We start from the raw sequence: 17,205 nt of genomic DNA, 5'->3' as shown, positions 1-17,205 counted from the left end.
TGACAAATCGTTTTCACGCATGAATAATGTAAATCGGCACAAGCGAATCACACACCTTATATGACATTCAATTTCAGCAATTTAGTCATTCTACAAGAAAATTTAGGTTTTCAAGATGTAAAAGATTTTGTTCTATATTCGCGACAAAAAAATTTATCTGCTATCCAATCAATTGAAAATGAAGCTCTGAATGACAATATACGGTTGTTACAAACGTTTTATTTGTTATTCATTGTTGTCTTCCAGCCCCATTTGACTTTAATCATATATTCATCTTTCGATTGGTTCTGTGTAAATAGCATTGCTGACATAAACTCATGGTTGAATGGGTCCAATACTGGACGAACTTTAAATACACGATTAGTCGGTTATGTAATGGGTCATCACGTGACCTCTTTTTAGTGTTGTCATTAAAATGCAATAAATTACGAATATGTGCAAGCCTCTTGCGAGGCATAACATTTCCAATAAAGGAAACTGCAAGGTCAGGTTCTCTTGACCAATAGTGACGTAGGCATGAAACCTGGTGATATCCCATAATAAAGTGCATCTCGAAGAATGCCTTCATTTCATCAACGTACGTTGAAACATGTGCAGTTTGGTTACTGTACAGAATGGTTTGGAGAATGACAATCTCTTCCAAATACTTTTCAAACCCTGCAACCTCATTAAAAACTTCGTAAGGAGTTGGATTATCGGTGACATCAAGCAGTAGCCTATTGTCAATCATGGATCTGTTCGTTTTTACATGTTTGTGATATTATCAACTTAGAAATGTTTGCTCTGGTAAATAACTATACGACTATGATCACGTTTTTTTTTCATGCAAAGAAATTTATTTTCACACGAGTCAGTTAATATCGCACAAGAGTCAGTTAATATCAAGCATTGTTGTGGGTTTGACACTTGTCAGAAGATACTTCATTTCTTGATTGTTTTTTTTCCACAATGAATAGGATGTTTTTGACTAAGTTCTCCTGTTTGATTTTCTGGAAAATTTTACTTCATTCAGTTGCTTCATAATAAAATAAGTGTTGTTAAGTCAGTTTGCAGTTTCCTCCTATTTTGAATATGAATCCACTCGAAAGTGTCATTGTGAAGCTTGAAGTTTCTGAAGTATGCGAACCTTATGGAATTATTGACCAAGATCATTTGGAAATTGGTCCTGACACCAAGGAATATTACCCATGTTTGCATCAGGAAGAATTATCATCTCCAATTCAATCAAATGAGAATGAAGTTCTGAATGACATTGTGTGGTATGTACCGTGTGTTATAAGCATTTTAAACTGCAATCATTGTTGGTCAATCATTAGATTGTTGATCAGAGAAACCATTATTCTGTACTACGCATTGGCTACAAACCTTGAACTACTTCGTGTCATGGGCTACGTGTTGGCAACTTTGTCTGGTGTACAACTTTGTCTGGTGAAGATGATAAAACAGCTTTTTCCGTTCTGATAATTTGCAACGCCACAAACAACTTCACACTGTTGAGATTTTATTTACACTAGTTGGGTGCAAAATACTGTAGCATCAATAAAAAGTCTCCATCATTGGCTATTTTTAGCTCGTTTTTATTATTCTTCTTGGCTGTACTCTGTAAGAGATTGAATTCTTTGCATGAAAGTTTGTGCTGATTTTCCATAGTGAACGTGAAGAGTGGCTTCCTTGACTTCCTTTTCACAGATAAAAATGGAATAGGCAACAACGTATTGAGTTGTAGGTGCAGTAGGATGACTTACGTCACAGAGGACTGTAGTAGATTACTTTAAAACTGTCCTAAAGGAATCACTAGTTCACAACGAAAATTTATCAAGAAAAGAGAATACGTGTCAACACATTTTTTCATCGGACAAAGAAAGGACAAAGATAAAATAAAGAGTATGTAGTTTGCTGCACGTAGTCTTGCGATAAAATGTATTCCACGTTGAGTTGTTGTTTCGCCAAATCAACCTTGGTCGATTGTCTCGCGGAAATTTGTTTTTGTCAAAATGTCTTGTAGGTCTACTCATACTATACTTTTTCACATCCCATCCCTTCTGTTGCTATCAAGTTGCATGATCAGTTGGCTAGAAACGATTAATTGTCGTTTTACCTTTCAGTATGAATCAACATGAAAAGGTTCCAGTGAAGCGTGAAGTTCCTGAATCATGTGAAATTATTGACCAAGATGATTTAAAAACTGCTTCAGCCATCGATGAATGTCCTCTGTATTTGTATCAAGAAAGGTTATCTTTCATCCAACCAACTGAGAAAGAAACTTTAAAGTGCAATATATGTTATAAACATTTCCGAAGCAAGTCAGCATTGATCATTCACAAAAAAATTCATTTGAGGGAACAATTTTGTTGCAAACTTTGTGACAAAATCTTTAAATGCAAATCTGAAGTGGAAAGACATCAGCGATTTCACACTGGTGAAAAACCATATCGATGTAATATTTGTGACAAATCATTTGCGCAATCTGGTCATTTGAAATCTCACAAGCTAACTCATTCTGGTGAAAAACCATATAAATGTGATATTTGTGAAAAGTCATTTTCGCAATCTAGCAATTTGAAATCTCATAAAGTAACTCATTCTGGAGAAAAACCATATAAATGTAATGTTTGTGAAAAGTCATTTGCACGATCTGTTGGTTTGAAATCTCATAAGTTTACTCATTCTGGAGAAAAACCATATAAATGTGATGTTTGTGAAAAGTCATTTGCACGATCTGTTGGCCTGAAATCTCATAGGCTAACTCATTTTGGTGAAAAACCATATAAGTGTGATATTTGTGAAAAGTCATTTTCCCGATCTGGCTATTTGAAATCTCATGAGCTAATTCATTCTGGTAAAAAAACATATAAATGTGATATTTGTCACAGGTCATATTCGCATTTGTCCAGTTTAAATCAGCACAAACGTCTCCACACTGGAGAAAAACCATATAAATGTGATGTTTGTGCAAAGTTGTTTTCGCAAACTCGTAGGTTGATATATCACAAGCTAACCCATTCTGGTGAAAGACCACATAAATGTGATATTTGTGACAAGTCGTTTTTAGTCATATCTGGCTTAAATCGACACAAACTAATTCACGCTTTTGAAAAACCATTTAAATGCAATGTCTGTGAAAAGTCTTTTGCGCGCTCTGGTGGTTTGAAATCTCATAAGCTAATTCATTGTGGTGAAAAACCATATAAATGTGATGTTTGTGAAACGTCGTTTGCACGATCTGCTGACCTGAAATCTCATAAGCTAAGTCACTCTGGTGAAAAACCATATCACTGTGATATTTGTGCAAAGTCGTTTTCAGTCATGTTTAATTTGAATCGGCACAAACGGATTCACGCTGTGGAAAAACCATATAAATGTGATGTTTGTGAAAAGTCGTTTTTAGTCATGTTTAATTTGAATCGGCACAAACGGATTCACGCTGTGGAAAAATGATATATATGTAATGTTTGTGAAAAATCTTTTGCGCGAACTGATTGTTTGAAATCTCATGGTAAAAGCCATATAAATATGATGTTTGTTTAAAGTTGTTTATGCAATCTGGTCATCTGAAATCTCATAAGCTAATTCATTCTAGTGAAAAATCATATCAACGTAATATTTGTGACTAATCGTTTTCACACATGTGTATGTTGAATCGGCACAAACGGTTTCACACTTGTGAAAAACTGCATAAATGTGTTGTTTGTGACAATTCATTTTCACAATCTAATCGTTTAAAATGTCATATGCTCTCATTCTGGTGAAAATCCATATATGTGTGATGTTTGTGAAAAGTTATTTTCTCAATCTGGTGTTTTGAAATCTTATAAGCTCACTCATACTAGTGACAAACCTTATAAGTGTGATGTTTGTAAAAAGTCATTTTTACGATCTAGTGATTTGCAATGGCACAAGCTAATTAATTCTGGTTTGATGCTATATAAATGTAAGGTTTGTGAAAAGTCGATTTCTAATCTAACCATCTTTTGAAATCTAAATTACATCGGTTTCCAATCATCACTACGCAATAAGTTCGCACGTTGACAAGGTCTGTGTATATGAAGATTATAACATTTTTACAACGTCATATTCTTGGGTGTTATGAATTGTAAATGTTTTGTTTGTTTGTTATATGATCGACATTGGTAATTTACCTGAGTAAACTCTTCTTACGAATGTGATATTTTTAACAATGAATATGATGTTTTTGACAAAGTTGATTTTACGTACTCGTGATTTAGACTGTTTATCTCTACTTTTTACATGTTTGTTCTGTTTGATTTTGACGAAAATATTTCTTTATTCAGTTGCTTCATTACAAAAGAAGTGTGATGTTTGTGAAAAGTCATTTTCACAATCTAGTAATTGGGGTAGGGGGTGGAGGCCCTGTTTATGGGTACCTTCTCAAAACCCATTTGCCTATCGCTTATTGAGACCAAAATATGTCAAATATTCAGGAAAAAGTTATTTTAAATTATTTCGGCCAAAATTCAGCGTCTGTACTTCCCAAAACCCCGAAAACTGACAATTTTATGAAATCGCTCTTATTTTTTTCAATTTTAGAACTATATAGAACTATAGAATTAGCCAGAGAAGCCATTCAAAAACTCTAGATTAGCACAATTTAATGTTTTAGAGTAAAAAACTAAAAAAATACCTCATTTTGCATTTTTCGCTGAAAAAAAAAAGTCTTTCTTGGATTTACAAAAAAAAATTTGAAAAAAGTCAAAATTTTTTTTTAGAAATTTGTTTTCACATTTGCACTTCCATTGAATGAATGATGTAATTGTTAATGAATTGACATATATATATATATCATAGACTGGCGGTTTCATTGTTATTGAATGTGCTTTTGGAATGCACTGCGAATTTCCTTCACATTTTTTAATGTAAATGACTTGTTTCTTGCATCAGGAGAAATGTTCCAACTACCCTTTGTAGAGCAAGGAACTATTTGACAGTCTTCTGTGAGTTCAACATCCTCATGTTCTGGATATTTCCACTTCAGATCAGAATTTTCTGAGCGATGCAAATAATCAATCGAATAGTTGTCATTCTCAATCTTTTTGACATGGCCAATGTACCAAACAAATTGATCAATATTGTTCTGCCATGCGCTAACACAAAGTTCATTAACTTGAAGATCATATGTCTGTCTATTCTTTGACGAGGATATTATTTTAGTGTTTTTCATAGCATCTAAAACATCACCATTTGATGGAAAATCACAAATAGTACTGCTTGATGTGTTGGTATCATCTCTTGCCAACAAAATGGTGAAATCTTCCAACTTTTTTTCATGAGTAGTTTTGTTGAGCCGAAACAAATCTGATTTTGCTGCTTTATCAAATTTGTGGGTATGGACATAATAGGCAAGTTTGTATTTGATGATATCCTTTTGTATTTCTGGCTTTTTGCAGGACATCATGGAGCTCATCAACAGAAGTACATGGCCCGCCCCATGATTTGCAGTGGTTCAAAAGTTTGTTTGTATTATTTTGAGATTTTTTTATTTATTGCCAGCTTCATCTCAATTCTCTCCTTAAATCTCACTTTTTGAGTATCTGTCCAAGCCACTTCACTGCAAAGGGCTCCACTGCACTGCAAGGGCTCCACAAATTTTTGCGAGAAACCTTATCCACAGTTCCTTGGGTTTCTGATTTGTAGAGAATCATTTTATTTCTGATATTCTTCGCTTTGAATTTGCGGTTTCTGCAATGTGAAACTCTTGCTTCTCTATCAAAGTGAGAAAAATCTCTCTCAGTGACAAAATTTTCATTAGGAAGGCCTTCAAGCTCATTCAAGTTGAGAAAGATCTGTTGCTCTCAACTTTTCACCTTCATCAGCAAAGCCATACTCTCTTCCACATTGCAGTTTAATTACTTCAGCTGCAGATAAACACATCATTCCACAAATTTCTTTTGCCAGATCAGTTATCATCATTGGAGGCGGAACACCATGGATTTGCACCACATATTTGCTCAATGTGTCGGAACGCTTCTCTAAAAGGTGATTGTATAGGCTTGGAAGGATTTGGAGAAGATCACTCTGGGAGCTACACTCAATGCAGTTGAGAAATGGGAAGGTAACATGGTAGTTGAATAAAGCCAAGACCTCTAGTTCAGTCATGAAAAGGTCGCTTGCCATATACAGGACCTTACAGGCCTCAACTATTTGATTTATATTGTCTACTTCATCTAAAAGCATCAACAGAATGTCTTTTGCATTGATAATGGACGCAGCAGCTTTACTAACTTTTGCAAATCTTCTTTGCTGGTATAAAAACATGCGTTTCACTACATTCTCTCGTTCACATATGTGATCAAATATATCTGCTTTTGAGGATGACTTTGCAGACTTGTCATGAGTAACAAGGTTAAGAATCGCTTCAATTCCAGCCTCAACGATAGCAGTTTTACCACGGAAAGAATGACTTAAGTACTGGATTGATACTTTTAAAGATAGCTCCTTGATTAACCTTCTTTTCAATCATTGACACTACTTTAAGGTTTGATCGATCCAGAGCTTCGACAGTGTGACTCTTACAAAGAAGGTGGAAGGGATGATGATTGTTTTCCAAATGCAACTTGGGGTGATATCCTTTCCTTCTACAATATTTACTATTACAGATAAGCGAGTTAGGGACTCGACAAAAAGGTCAATGATTTGTTCCCTATTTTCAAATGTGAAATATATTGGTCGGAGTCTAAATTCAACAGGTTTGTCACAGTTAGTGATTCTTATGATAAGACTTGGCCTGTCTTCATCAATTGAGCTCCTGCTTGTTGTATCATAGTGCCATGTAGCCTTTGATCCAGGCTGTTTATGGTAAAGGGCCATGGCTGCAGCCCTCTCAACTTCTGAAGCTTGAAGTTGTTTAAAATCAGATATTGTTCTGGATGATGGTAAGACGTAAGTGTAGTTCTCATAGTCAGCTGCTTTTACTGGTACATGATTTCTGAGAGTATTATCTATTATTCCACATTCACCTTCTAGCTGTGCTGATGGTGTAAGGTAAAAGTCATGACCTTGACCATACAGATTCTTAGCAGCAATTTTTACAAACTTTCTTGAATTTTCTGTAGATAAACTACAGACAGCAAAGACCGTTGCACAAGTTAATTTTATTTCTTGAGTTGCTTGTTTTTTAACAACTCTAAGCTTTGGCCTATCTGGGCAGCTCAAGTCTGTTTGAACACCAATTTCTACTGATGGTAAAGTATGGCGTGCCAGACCAGATCTGTTCAGACTCACAGTTTCGTAACCAACTACACAGGATTCAGCGCCATCAAACATTTGTGAATCTTCTTCAGGACCGCCCATTGCACACAACTCCTCTACCATCTCTTGTTCTTTGTTTTCAACAGCCTCCAACCTGTTGATTTCCTCATTCATTTCAAATATATCATCCACTTCTTCACTAAGGCGACATTCACGATTAGTTTGTTGATCAAGACAAAATATCTTCTCCCTTCCTGTAACCGTTTCCATCCTTCTTCCAATATCAAACAATTTATCGCTTTTTCTTCTCCATTCAGCTATGGCAACCCGCATGGAAACATTTTTAGGTGCTGTTCCTTTCTTCTTTGCAGATTTCCGATGAACTTTCATGTACACTTTGTTGTAGAAGTCTTTAACAAGAGCAACAAGTTTTTTTCAATGTGGCTTCTGCTGATAACATTCTCAGATGAGAAGGACTTTTGCCAAATTTCCACCAGACTTTTGGAGTAAGCAGTGATTACCTTCTTCATCTTCTTGGATCCAAGATTTGATGCATGGGAAAATATGGATATAGCAACATCACTGATCCAAGGCAATTTATCATTAAGCACAAATTGATAGCTAGACATTGTCATACACTATTGAGCACTATTCATAAACCTAGGAAATAAAATAAAATTGTTAGCTAATGTACAAATATTTTCGGAAATAAAAATTTGAGCTAATTCTTTAATTTTAAAAGCTTTAGTCATGGGGAATCACAACAAATGTGCATGGAATGAAGTCTTCTTATCAATTGCTTGGATTTCTGGGTTCACTAATTTTGGAGCAGTATAGCCAAAGAAATTAGCAACAATTTAGAAAATTTTGCATCAAAAAATTGAAAATAAAGTGTTTTTTTAATTTTTTGGACTCATTTGTTTGGAAATGCTTAGTTTAAGTCATTTAATCAGTTTCTAGAGGAAATTCTAACTAAAATAGAATCTTTGTTGACCAAAATAACCCTTAAAAATGAGAAAGTTACGCTCATTTAAGTGAAATCGGGGTTTTCGACGGGTTTTTAGGGGTGCAGATGGCCTATTTTGAGCAAAAAATTTTTTTCTATTTTTTTTGTTTATTTAGGTTATTTTGGTCCTAATAAGCAATAGGCAAGCTGGTTTCAAGAATTTGACATTCTACCCTCTACCCCTAGAGTAATTTGAAACGGCACAAGCTAATTCATTCTGGTGGAATGCTATATAATGTATAATGCTATAGACTGCTATGCAGTATAAATATGGTGTTTGTGAAAAGTCGTTTTTGCATTCTGGTCATTTGTAATTTTATGTGGTGTGATGAAAAACTAAATGTGATGAAAAACTATATAGATGCGTTGTTTGTGACAAATCATTTTCACGCATGAATAATTTAAATTGATACAAACGAATCACATACCTTATATGATATTCGCTTATCAATTTCAGCAATTTAGTTTTTCTTCAAAAAAAATTTAGTTTTTCAACGAGAAAAAGACTACGTTTAGCCTATCTTTAGAAATCTAATTTGCATCGGTTTCCAGTCACCACTACATCATAAGTTCGCAGGTTGAAAAAGCCTGTATGGTAGGGTTATACTATTTTTACAACCTCATATTCTTGGGTGTTATGAATTGTGAATGTTTTGTTTAATACATGCTTGTCATATGATCGACTTTGATAATTTACCTGAGTACACCCTTCTTACGAATGTGTTATTTTTAACATTGATACAATTTTGTTAGAGAGGTGACTTTTTTAACCATAGACATATAAAAGCAAGCAACCATATGGCATTTAACATCATACAATTAGAGTGAACATAAAATTATAAATTACGAACGTTTTCAGCCATACTCAAAATCAGTTATTTTCGTTACTTGAGAAGGGCTAACTTGAGTATGGCCGAAAACGTTCGTAGTTTATATTGTTATGTTCACTCTAATTGTATGATGTTAAATGCCGTGTGGTTGCTTGGTTTTATCTGTCTATGGTTTTAACAATGAATATGATGTTTTTAACAAAGTTGATTCTACTTACTAGTTATATAGATTGTTTAGGGTTTATCTTTACTTCTTACAATACATGTATGTTCTGTTTAATTTTCAAGAAAGCATTACTTAATTCAGTTGCTTCAATTAAGATAATATTATTAAAAGGACTTTATAGTTCCCTTCACGTTTAAGTATGAATCCACACGAATGAAATCATTGACCAAGATTAATTGGAGATTGTTTCTGACATCAATCCATTTTATCTATATTCAACTCCAGAAAATTTATCTGCTATCCAATCAACTGAAAATGAAACTCTGAATGACAATATACGGTTGTTACAAACGTTGTAATTGTTATTCATTTTTGTCTTCCCATTCCCATTGACACCATAACTTGAAACCCCACTGTATTGGTTATCCCCTATCTCCATTTGACTTTAATCATACATTCATCTTTCGATTGGTTCTGTGTAGATAGCATTGCTGACATAAACTCGTGGTTGAATTGCTCCAGTACTGGACGAACTTAAATACACAGTTATGTAATGGGTCTTTACGTGACCTCTTTTTAGTGTTGTCATTAAAATGTAATAAATTACGAATATGTTCAAACCTCTTGTCAGGCATAATATGTTGGAACGTGTAGTTTTTCGCGTTTGAGTAATTTGAAACGTCACAAACAACGTCACTCTGCTGAAAAACTGTACAAATTTGATATTTGTGACAAGCCCATTGTGTTAGTTCTCATATGTCAAGTCATTTTCGTGAAAAAGGGCTTGAATGTGGTGTATGCAGGGGTTGCCAACCATGACCTTTGAAGTAGCTTGCTTAGTGTGATGCTATAACATGCAAAGAGTGCCGTTAGTTTTATTGCTCCCTCCTGTTACTTCTGCATTTGTTACTGTTTGTTTTCAGCTGACACAATAGTGTTGGTGGAGAATCTGTTTAAATTTCAGATTATTTCCAAAGGTTTGAAAAAACTACTTGTGTTTAGGCTACAAAACTATACAGTAACTCTTATAGCAGGACATCACATTTACTTGTTATAATGTAGTTTCATCTTACAAAAAACTTTTATTTTTGCTGCAGAATTCCAATGAAATTTGAACTTGCAAATTTGCATTTGACTGTTGCACACGCTAAGTTGACCTTGTCAAGATGTCTGATGCTCATATTATAAAATTTTACCCACGCTTTTTCACATCTTATCCTTTCCGTTACTATCGAATTGCACGATCAGTTCGCAAGAAACAATTAATCATAAATTTACCTTTAATTAAGTATGAATCATCATGAAAATGTTCCAGTGAAACTTGAAGTTCCTGAATCATGCGAAATTATAAATCAAGATGATTTAAAAACTGCTGCAGCCAACAAGGGATGTACTCCATATTTGTATCAAGAAAGGTTATCTTTCATCCAACCAACTGAGAAAGAAACTTTAAAGTGCATTATACGTTATAAACATTTCCGAAGCAAATCAGCATTGATCAGTCACAAAAAAATTCATTTGAGGGAACGATTTTGTTGCAAACTTTGTGACAAGAGTTTTAAATGCAAATCTGAAGTGGAAAGACATCAGCCATTTCACGCTGGTGAAAACTGAAAAACCATATAAATGTGATGTTTGTGAAAAGTCTTTTTCGCAATCTAGCAATTTGAAATCTCATAAGCTAACTCATTCTGGTGAAAAACCATGTAAATGTGGTGTTTGTGAAAAGTCATTTTCGCAATCTAGTAATTTGAAACAACACAAGCTCACTCATTTTGGAGAAAAACCATATAAATGTGATGTTTGTGAAAAGTCATTTGCACAATCTTGTAATTTGAAACGGCACAAGCTAATTGATTCTGGTGAAATGCTATAATGTATAATGCTATGGAATGCTATGCAGTATAAATGTGAGGTTTGTGAAAAGTCGTTTTTGTATTCTGGTCATTTGTAATCTTATATGGCAACTCAATGTGATGAAAAACTATGCAGATGCGATGTTTGTGACAAATCGTTTTCACGCATGAATAATGTAAATCGGCACAAGCGAATCACACACCTTATATGACATTCAATTTCAGCAATTTAGTCATTCTACAAGAAAATTTAGGTTTTCAAGATGTAAAAGATTTTGTTCTATATTCGCGACAAAAAAATTTATCTGCTATCCAATCAATTGAAAATGAAGCTCTGAATGACAATATACGGTTGTTACAAACGTTTTATTTGTTATTCATTGTTGTCTTCCAGCCCCATTTGACTTTAATCATATATTCATCTTTCGATTGGTTCTGTGTAAATAGCATTGCTGACATAAACTCATGGTTGAATGGGTCCAATACTGGACGAACTTTAAATACACGATTAGTCGGTTATGTAATGGGTCATCACGTGACCTCTTTTTAGTGTTGTCATTAAAATGCAATAAATTACGAATATGTGCAAGCCTCTTGCGAGGCATAACATTTCCAATAAAGGAAACTGCAAGGTCAGGTTCTCTTGACCAATAGTGACGTAGGCATGAAACCTGGTGATATCCCATAATAAAGTGCATCTCGAAGAATGCCTTCATTTCATCAACGTACGTTGAAACATGTGCAGTTTGGTTACTGTACAGAATGGTTTGGAGAATGACAATCTCTTCCAAATACTTTTCAAACCCTGCAACCTCATTAAAAACTTCGTAAGGAGTTGGATTATCGGTGACATCAAGCAGTAGCCTATTGTCAATCATGGATCTGTTCGTTTTTACATGTTTGTGATATTATCAACTTAGAAATGTTTGCTCTGGTAAATAACTATACGACTATGATCACGTTTTTTTTTCATGCAAAGAAATTTATTTTCACACGAGTCAGTTAATATCGCACAAGAGTCAGTTAATATCAAGCATTGTTGTGGGTTTGACACTTGTCAGAAGATATTTCATTTCTTGATTGTTTTTTTTCCACAATGAATAGGATGTTTTTGACTAAGTTCTCCTGTTTGATTTTCTGGAAAATTTTACTTCATTCAGTTGCTTCATAATAAAATAAGTGTTGTTAAGTCAGTTTGCAGTTTCCTCCTATTTTGAATATGAATCCACTCGAAAGTGTCATTGTGAAGCTTGAAGTTTCTGAAGTATGCGAACCTTATGGAATTATTGACCAAGATCATTTGGAAATTGGTCCTGACACCAAGGAATATTACCCATGTTTGCATCAGGAAGAATTATCATCTCCAATTCAATCAAATGAGAATGAAGTTCTGAATGACATTGTGTGGTATGTACCGTGTGTTATAAGCATTTTAAACTGCAATCATTGTTGGTCAATCATTAGATTGTTGATCAGAGAAACCATTATTCTGTACTACGCATTGGCTACAAACCTTGAACTACTTCGTGTCATGGGCTACGTGTTGGCAACTTTGTCTGGTGTACAACTTTGTCTGGTGAAGATGATAAAACAGCTTTTTCCGTTCTGATAATTTGCAACGCCACAAACAACTTCACACTGTTGAGATTTTATTTACACTAGTTGGGTGCAAAATACTGTAGCATCAATAAAAAGTCTCCATCATTGGCTATTTTTAGCTCGTTTTTATTATTCTTCTTGGCTGTACTCTGTAAGAGATTGAATTCTTTGCATGAAAGTTTGTGCTGATTTTCCATAGTGAACGTGAAGAGTGGCTTCCTTGACTTCCTTTTCACAGATAAAAATGGAATAGGCAACAACGTATTGAGTTGTAGGTGCAGTAGGATGACTTACGTCACAGAGGACTGTAGTAGATTACTTTAAAACTGTCCTAAAGGAATCACTAGTTCACAACGAAAATTTATCAAGAAAAGAGAATACGTGTCAACACATTTTTTCATCGGACAAAGAAAGGACAAAGATAAAATAAAGAGTATGTAGTTTGCTGCACGTAGTCTTGCGATAAAATGTATTCCACGTTGAGTTGTTGTTTCGCCAAATCAACCTTGGTCGATTGTCTCGCGGAAATTTGTTTTTGTCAAAATGTCTTGTAGGTCTACTCATACTATACTTTTTCACATCCCATCCCTTCTGTTGCTATCAAGTTGCATGATCAGTTGGCTAGAAACGATTAATTGTCGTTTTACCTTTCAGTATGAATCAACATGAAAAGGTTCCAGTGAAGCGTGAAGTTCCTGAATCATGTGAAATTATTGACCAAGATGATTTAAAAACTGCTTCAGCCATCGATGAATGTCCTCTGTATTTGTATCAAGAAAGGTTATCTTTCATCCAACCAACTGAGAAAGAAACTTTAAAGTGCAATATATGTTATAAACATTTCCGAAGCAAGTCAGCATTGATCATTCACAAAAAAATTCATTTGAGGGAACAATTTTGTTGCAAACTTTGTGACAAAATCTTTAAATGCAAATCTGAAGTGGAAAGACATCAGCGATTTCACACTGGTGAAAAACCATATCGATGTAATATTTGTGACAAATCATTTGCGCAATCTGGTCATTTGAAATCTCACAAGCTAACTCATTCTGGTGAAAAACCATATAAATGTGATATTTGTGAAAAGTCATTTTCGCAATCTAGCAATTTGAAATCTCATAAAGTAACTCATTCTGGAGAAAAACCATATAAATGTAATGTTTGTGAAAAGTCATTTGCACGATCTGTTGGTTTGAAATCTCATAAGTTTACTCATTCTGGAGAAAAACCATATAAATGTGATGTTTGTGAAAAGTCATTTGCACGATCTGTTGGCCTGAAATCTCATAGGCTAACTCATTTTGGTGAAAAACCATATAAGTGTGATATTTGTGAAAAGTCATTTTCCCGATCTGGCTATTTGAAATCTCATGAGCTAATTCATTCTGGTAAAAAAACATATAAATGTGATATTTGTCACAGGTCATATTCGCATTTGTCCAGTTTAAATCAGCACAAACGTCTCCACACTGGAGAAACACCATATAAATGTGATGTTTGTGCAAAGTTGTTTTCGCAAACTCGTAGGTTGATATATCACAAGCTAACCCATTCTGGTGAAAGACCACATAAATGTGATATTTGTGACAAGTCGTTTTTAGTTATATCTGGCTTAAATCGACACAAACTAATTGACGCTTTTGAAAAACCATATAAATGCAATGTCTGTGAAAAGTCTTTTGCGCGCTCTGGTGGTTTGAAATCTCATAAGCTAATTCATTGTGGTGAAAAACCATATAAATGTGATGTTTGTGAAACGTCGTTTGCACGATCTGCTGACCTGAAATCTCATAAGCTAAGTCACTCTGGTGAAAAACCATATCACTGTGATATTTGTGCAAAGTCGTTTTCAGTCATGTTTAATTTGAATCGGCACAAACGGATTCACGCTGTGGAAAAACCATATAAATGTGATGTTTGTGAAAAGTCGTTTTTAGTCATGTTTAATTTGAATCGGCACAAACGGATTCACGCTGTGGAAAAATGATATATATGTAATGTTTGTGAAAAATCTTTTGCGCGAACTGATTGTTTGAAATCTCATGGTAAAAGCCATATAAATATGATGTTTGTTTAAAGTTGTTTATGCAATCTGGTCATCTGAAATCTCATAAGCTAATTCATTCTAGTGAAAAATCATATCAACGTAATATTTGTGACTAATCGTTTTCACACATGTGTATGTTGAATCGGCACAAACGGTTTCACATTTGTGAAAAACTGCATAAATGTGTTGTTTGTGACAATTCATTTTCACAATCTAATCGTTTAAAATGTCATATGCTCTCATTCTGGTGAAAATCCATATATGTGTGATGTTTGTGAAAAGTTATTTTCTCAATCTGGTGTTTTGAAATCTTATAAGCTCACTCATACTAGTGACAAACCTTATAAGTGTGATGTTTGTAAAAAGTCATTTTTACGATCTAGTGATTTGCAATGGCACAAGCTAATTAATTCTGGTTTGATGCTATATAAATGTAAGGTTAGTGAAAAGTCGATTTCTAATCTAACCATCTTTTGAAATCTAAATTACATCGGTTTCCAATCATCACTACGCAATAAGTTCGCACGTTGACAAGGTCTGTGTATATGAAGATTATAACATTTTTACAACGTCATATTCTTGGGTGTTATGAATTGTAAATGTTTTGTTTGTTTGTTATATGATCGACATTGGTAATTTACCTGAGTAAACTCTTCTTACGAATGTGATATTTTTAACAATGAATATGATGTTTTTGACAAAGTTGATTTTACGTACTCGTGATTTAGACTGTTTATCTCTACTTTTTACATGTTTGTTCTGTTTGATTTTGACGAAAATATTTCTTTATTCAGTTGCTTCATTACAAAAGAAGTGTGATGTTTGTGAAAAGTCATTTTCACAATCTAGTAATTGGGGTAGGGGGTGGAGGCCCTGTTTATGGGTACCTTCTCAAAACCCATTTGCCTATCGCTTATTGAGACCAAAATATGTCAAATATTCAGGAAAAAGTTATTTTAAATTATTTCGGCCAAAATTCAGCGTCTGTACTTCCCAAAACCCCGAAAACTGACAATTTTATGAAATCGCTCTTATTTTTTTCAATTTTAGAACTATATAGAGCTATAGAATTAGCCAGAGAAGCCATTCAAAAACTCTAGATTAGCACAATTTAATGTTTTAGAGTAAAAAACTAAAAAAATACCTCATTTTGCATTTTTCGCTGAAAAAAAAAAGTCTTTCTTGGATTTACAAAAAAAAATTTGAAAAAAGTCAAAATTTTTTTTTAGAAATTTGTTTTCACATTTGCACTTCCATTGAATGAATGATGTAATTGTTAATGAATTGACATATATATATATATCATAGACTGGCGGTTTCATTGTTATTGAATGTGCTTTTGGAATGCACTGCGAATTTCCTTCACATTTTTTAATGTAAATGACTTGTTTCTTGCATCAGGAGAAATGTTCCAACTACCCTTTGTAGAGCAAGGAACTATTTGACAGTCTTCTGTGAGTTCAACATCCTCATGTTCTGGATATTTCCACTTCAGATCAGAATTTTCTGAGCGATGCAAATAATCAATCGAATAGTTGTCATTCTCAATCTTTTTGACATGGCCAATGTACCAAACAAATTGATCAATATTGTTCTGCCATGCGCTAACACAAAGTTCATTAACTTGAAGATCATATGTCTGTCTATTCTTTGACGAGGATATTATTTTAGTGTCTTTCATAGCATCTAAAACATCACCATTTGATGGCAAATCACAAATAGTACTGCTTGATGTGTTGGTATCATCTCTTGCCAACAAAATGGTGAAATCTTCCAACTTTTTTTCATGAGTAGTTTTGTTGAGCCGAAACAAATCTGATTTTGCTGCTTTATCAAATTTGTGGGTATGGACATAATAGGCAAGTTTGTATTTGATGATATCCTTTTGTATTTCTGGCTTTTTGCAGGACATCATGGAGCTCATCAACAGAAGTACATGGCCCGCCCCATGATTTGCAGTGGTTCAAAAGTTTGTTTGTATTATTTTGAGATTTTTTTATTTATTGCCAGCTTCATCTCAATTCTCTCCTTAAATCTCACTTTTTGAGTATCTGTCCAAGCCACTTCACTGCAAAGGGCTCCACTGCATTGCAAGGGCTCCACAAATTTTTGCGAGAAACCTTATCCACAGTTCCTTGGGTTTCTGATTTGTAGAGAATCATTTTATTTCTGATATTCTTCGCTTTGAATTTGCGGTTTCTGCAATGTGAAACTCTTGCTTCTCTATCAAAGTGAGAAAAATCTCTCTCAGTGACAAAATTTTCATTAGGAAGGCCTTCAAGCTCATTCAAGTTGAGAAAGATCTGTTGCTCTCAACTTTTCACCTTCATCAGCAAAGCCATACTCTCTTCCACATTGCAGTTTAATTACTTCAGCTGCAGATAAACACATCATTCCACAAATTTCTTTTGCCAGATCAGTTATCATCATTGGAGGCGGAACACCATGGATTTGCACCACATATTTGCTCAATGTGTCGGAACGCTTCTCTAAAA

At 34.3% G+C, this 17,205-nt stretch overlaps 2 protein-coding genes across 2 annotated transcripts; both read left to right on the top strand.

The window, feature by feature from the left end:
• Nucleotides 1–1,071: 1,071 nt before the first annotated feature.
• Nucleotides 1,072–4,317, top strand: LOC145771191 (uncharacterized). The gene is made up of 3 exons (XM_082582925.1): nt 1,072–1,259; nt 2,106–2,231; nt 4,293–4,317. Exons 1-3 carry the CDS (start codon nt 1,072–1,074, stop codon nt 4,315–4,317), a joined length of 339 nt encoding a protein of 112 aa, XP_082439051.1.
• Nucleotides 4,318–12,283: 7,966 nt separating this feature from the next.
• On the top strand, nt 12,284–15,529 carry LOC145771190 (uncharacterized). The gene is made up of 3 exons (XM_082582924.1): nt 12,284–12,471; nt 13,318–13,443; nt 15,505–15,529. The coding sequence occupies exons 1-3, from the start codon at nt 12,284–12,286 to the stop codon at nt 15,527–15,529; spliced, it is 339 nt and encodes a 112-aa protein (XP_082439050.1).
• The last annotated feature ends 1,676 nt before the right edge of the window (nt 15,530–17,205 follow it).

Source organism: Aplidium turbinatum, chromosome 5 (assembly GCF_918807975.1).
Source record: "Aplidium turbinatum chromosome 5, kaAplTurb1.1, whole genome shotgun sequence".
NCBI classification, from domain to species: Eukaryota; Metazoa; Chordata; class Ascidiacea; order Aplousobranchia; family Polyclinidae; genus Aplidium; species Aplidium turbinatum.
Note: the sequence above shows the minus strand (reverse complement) of the source record. Positions and strands in the feature narration are given on the sequence as shown.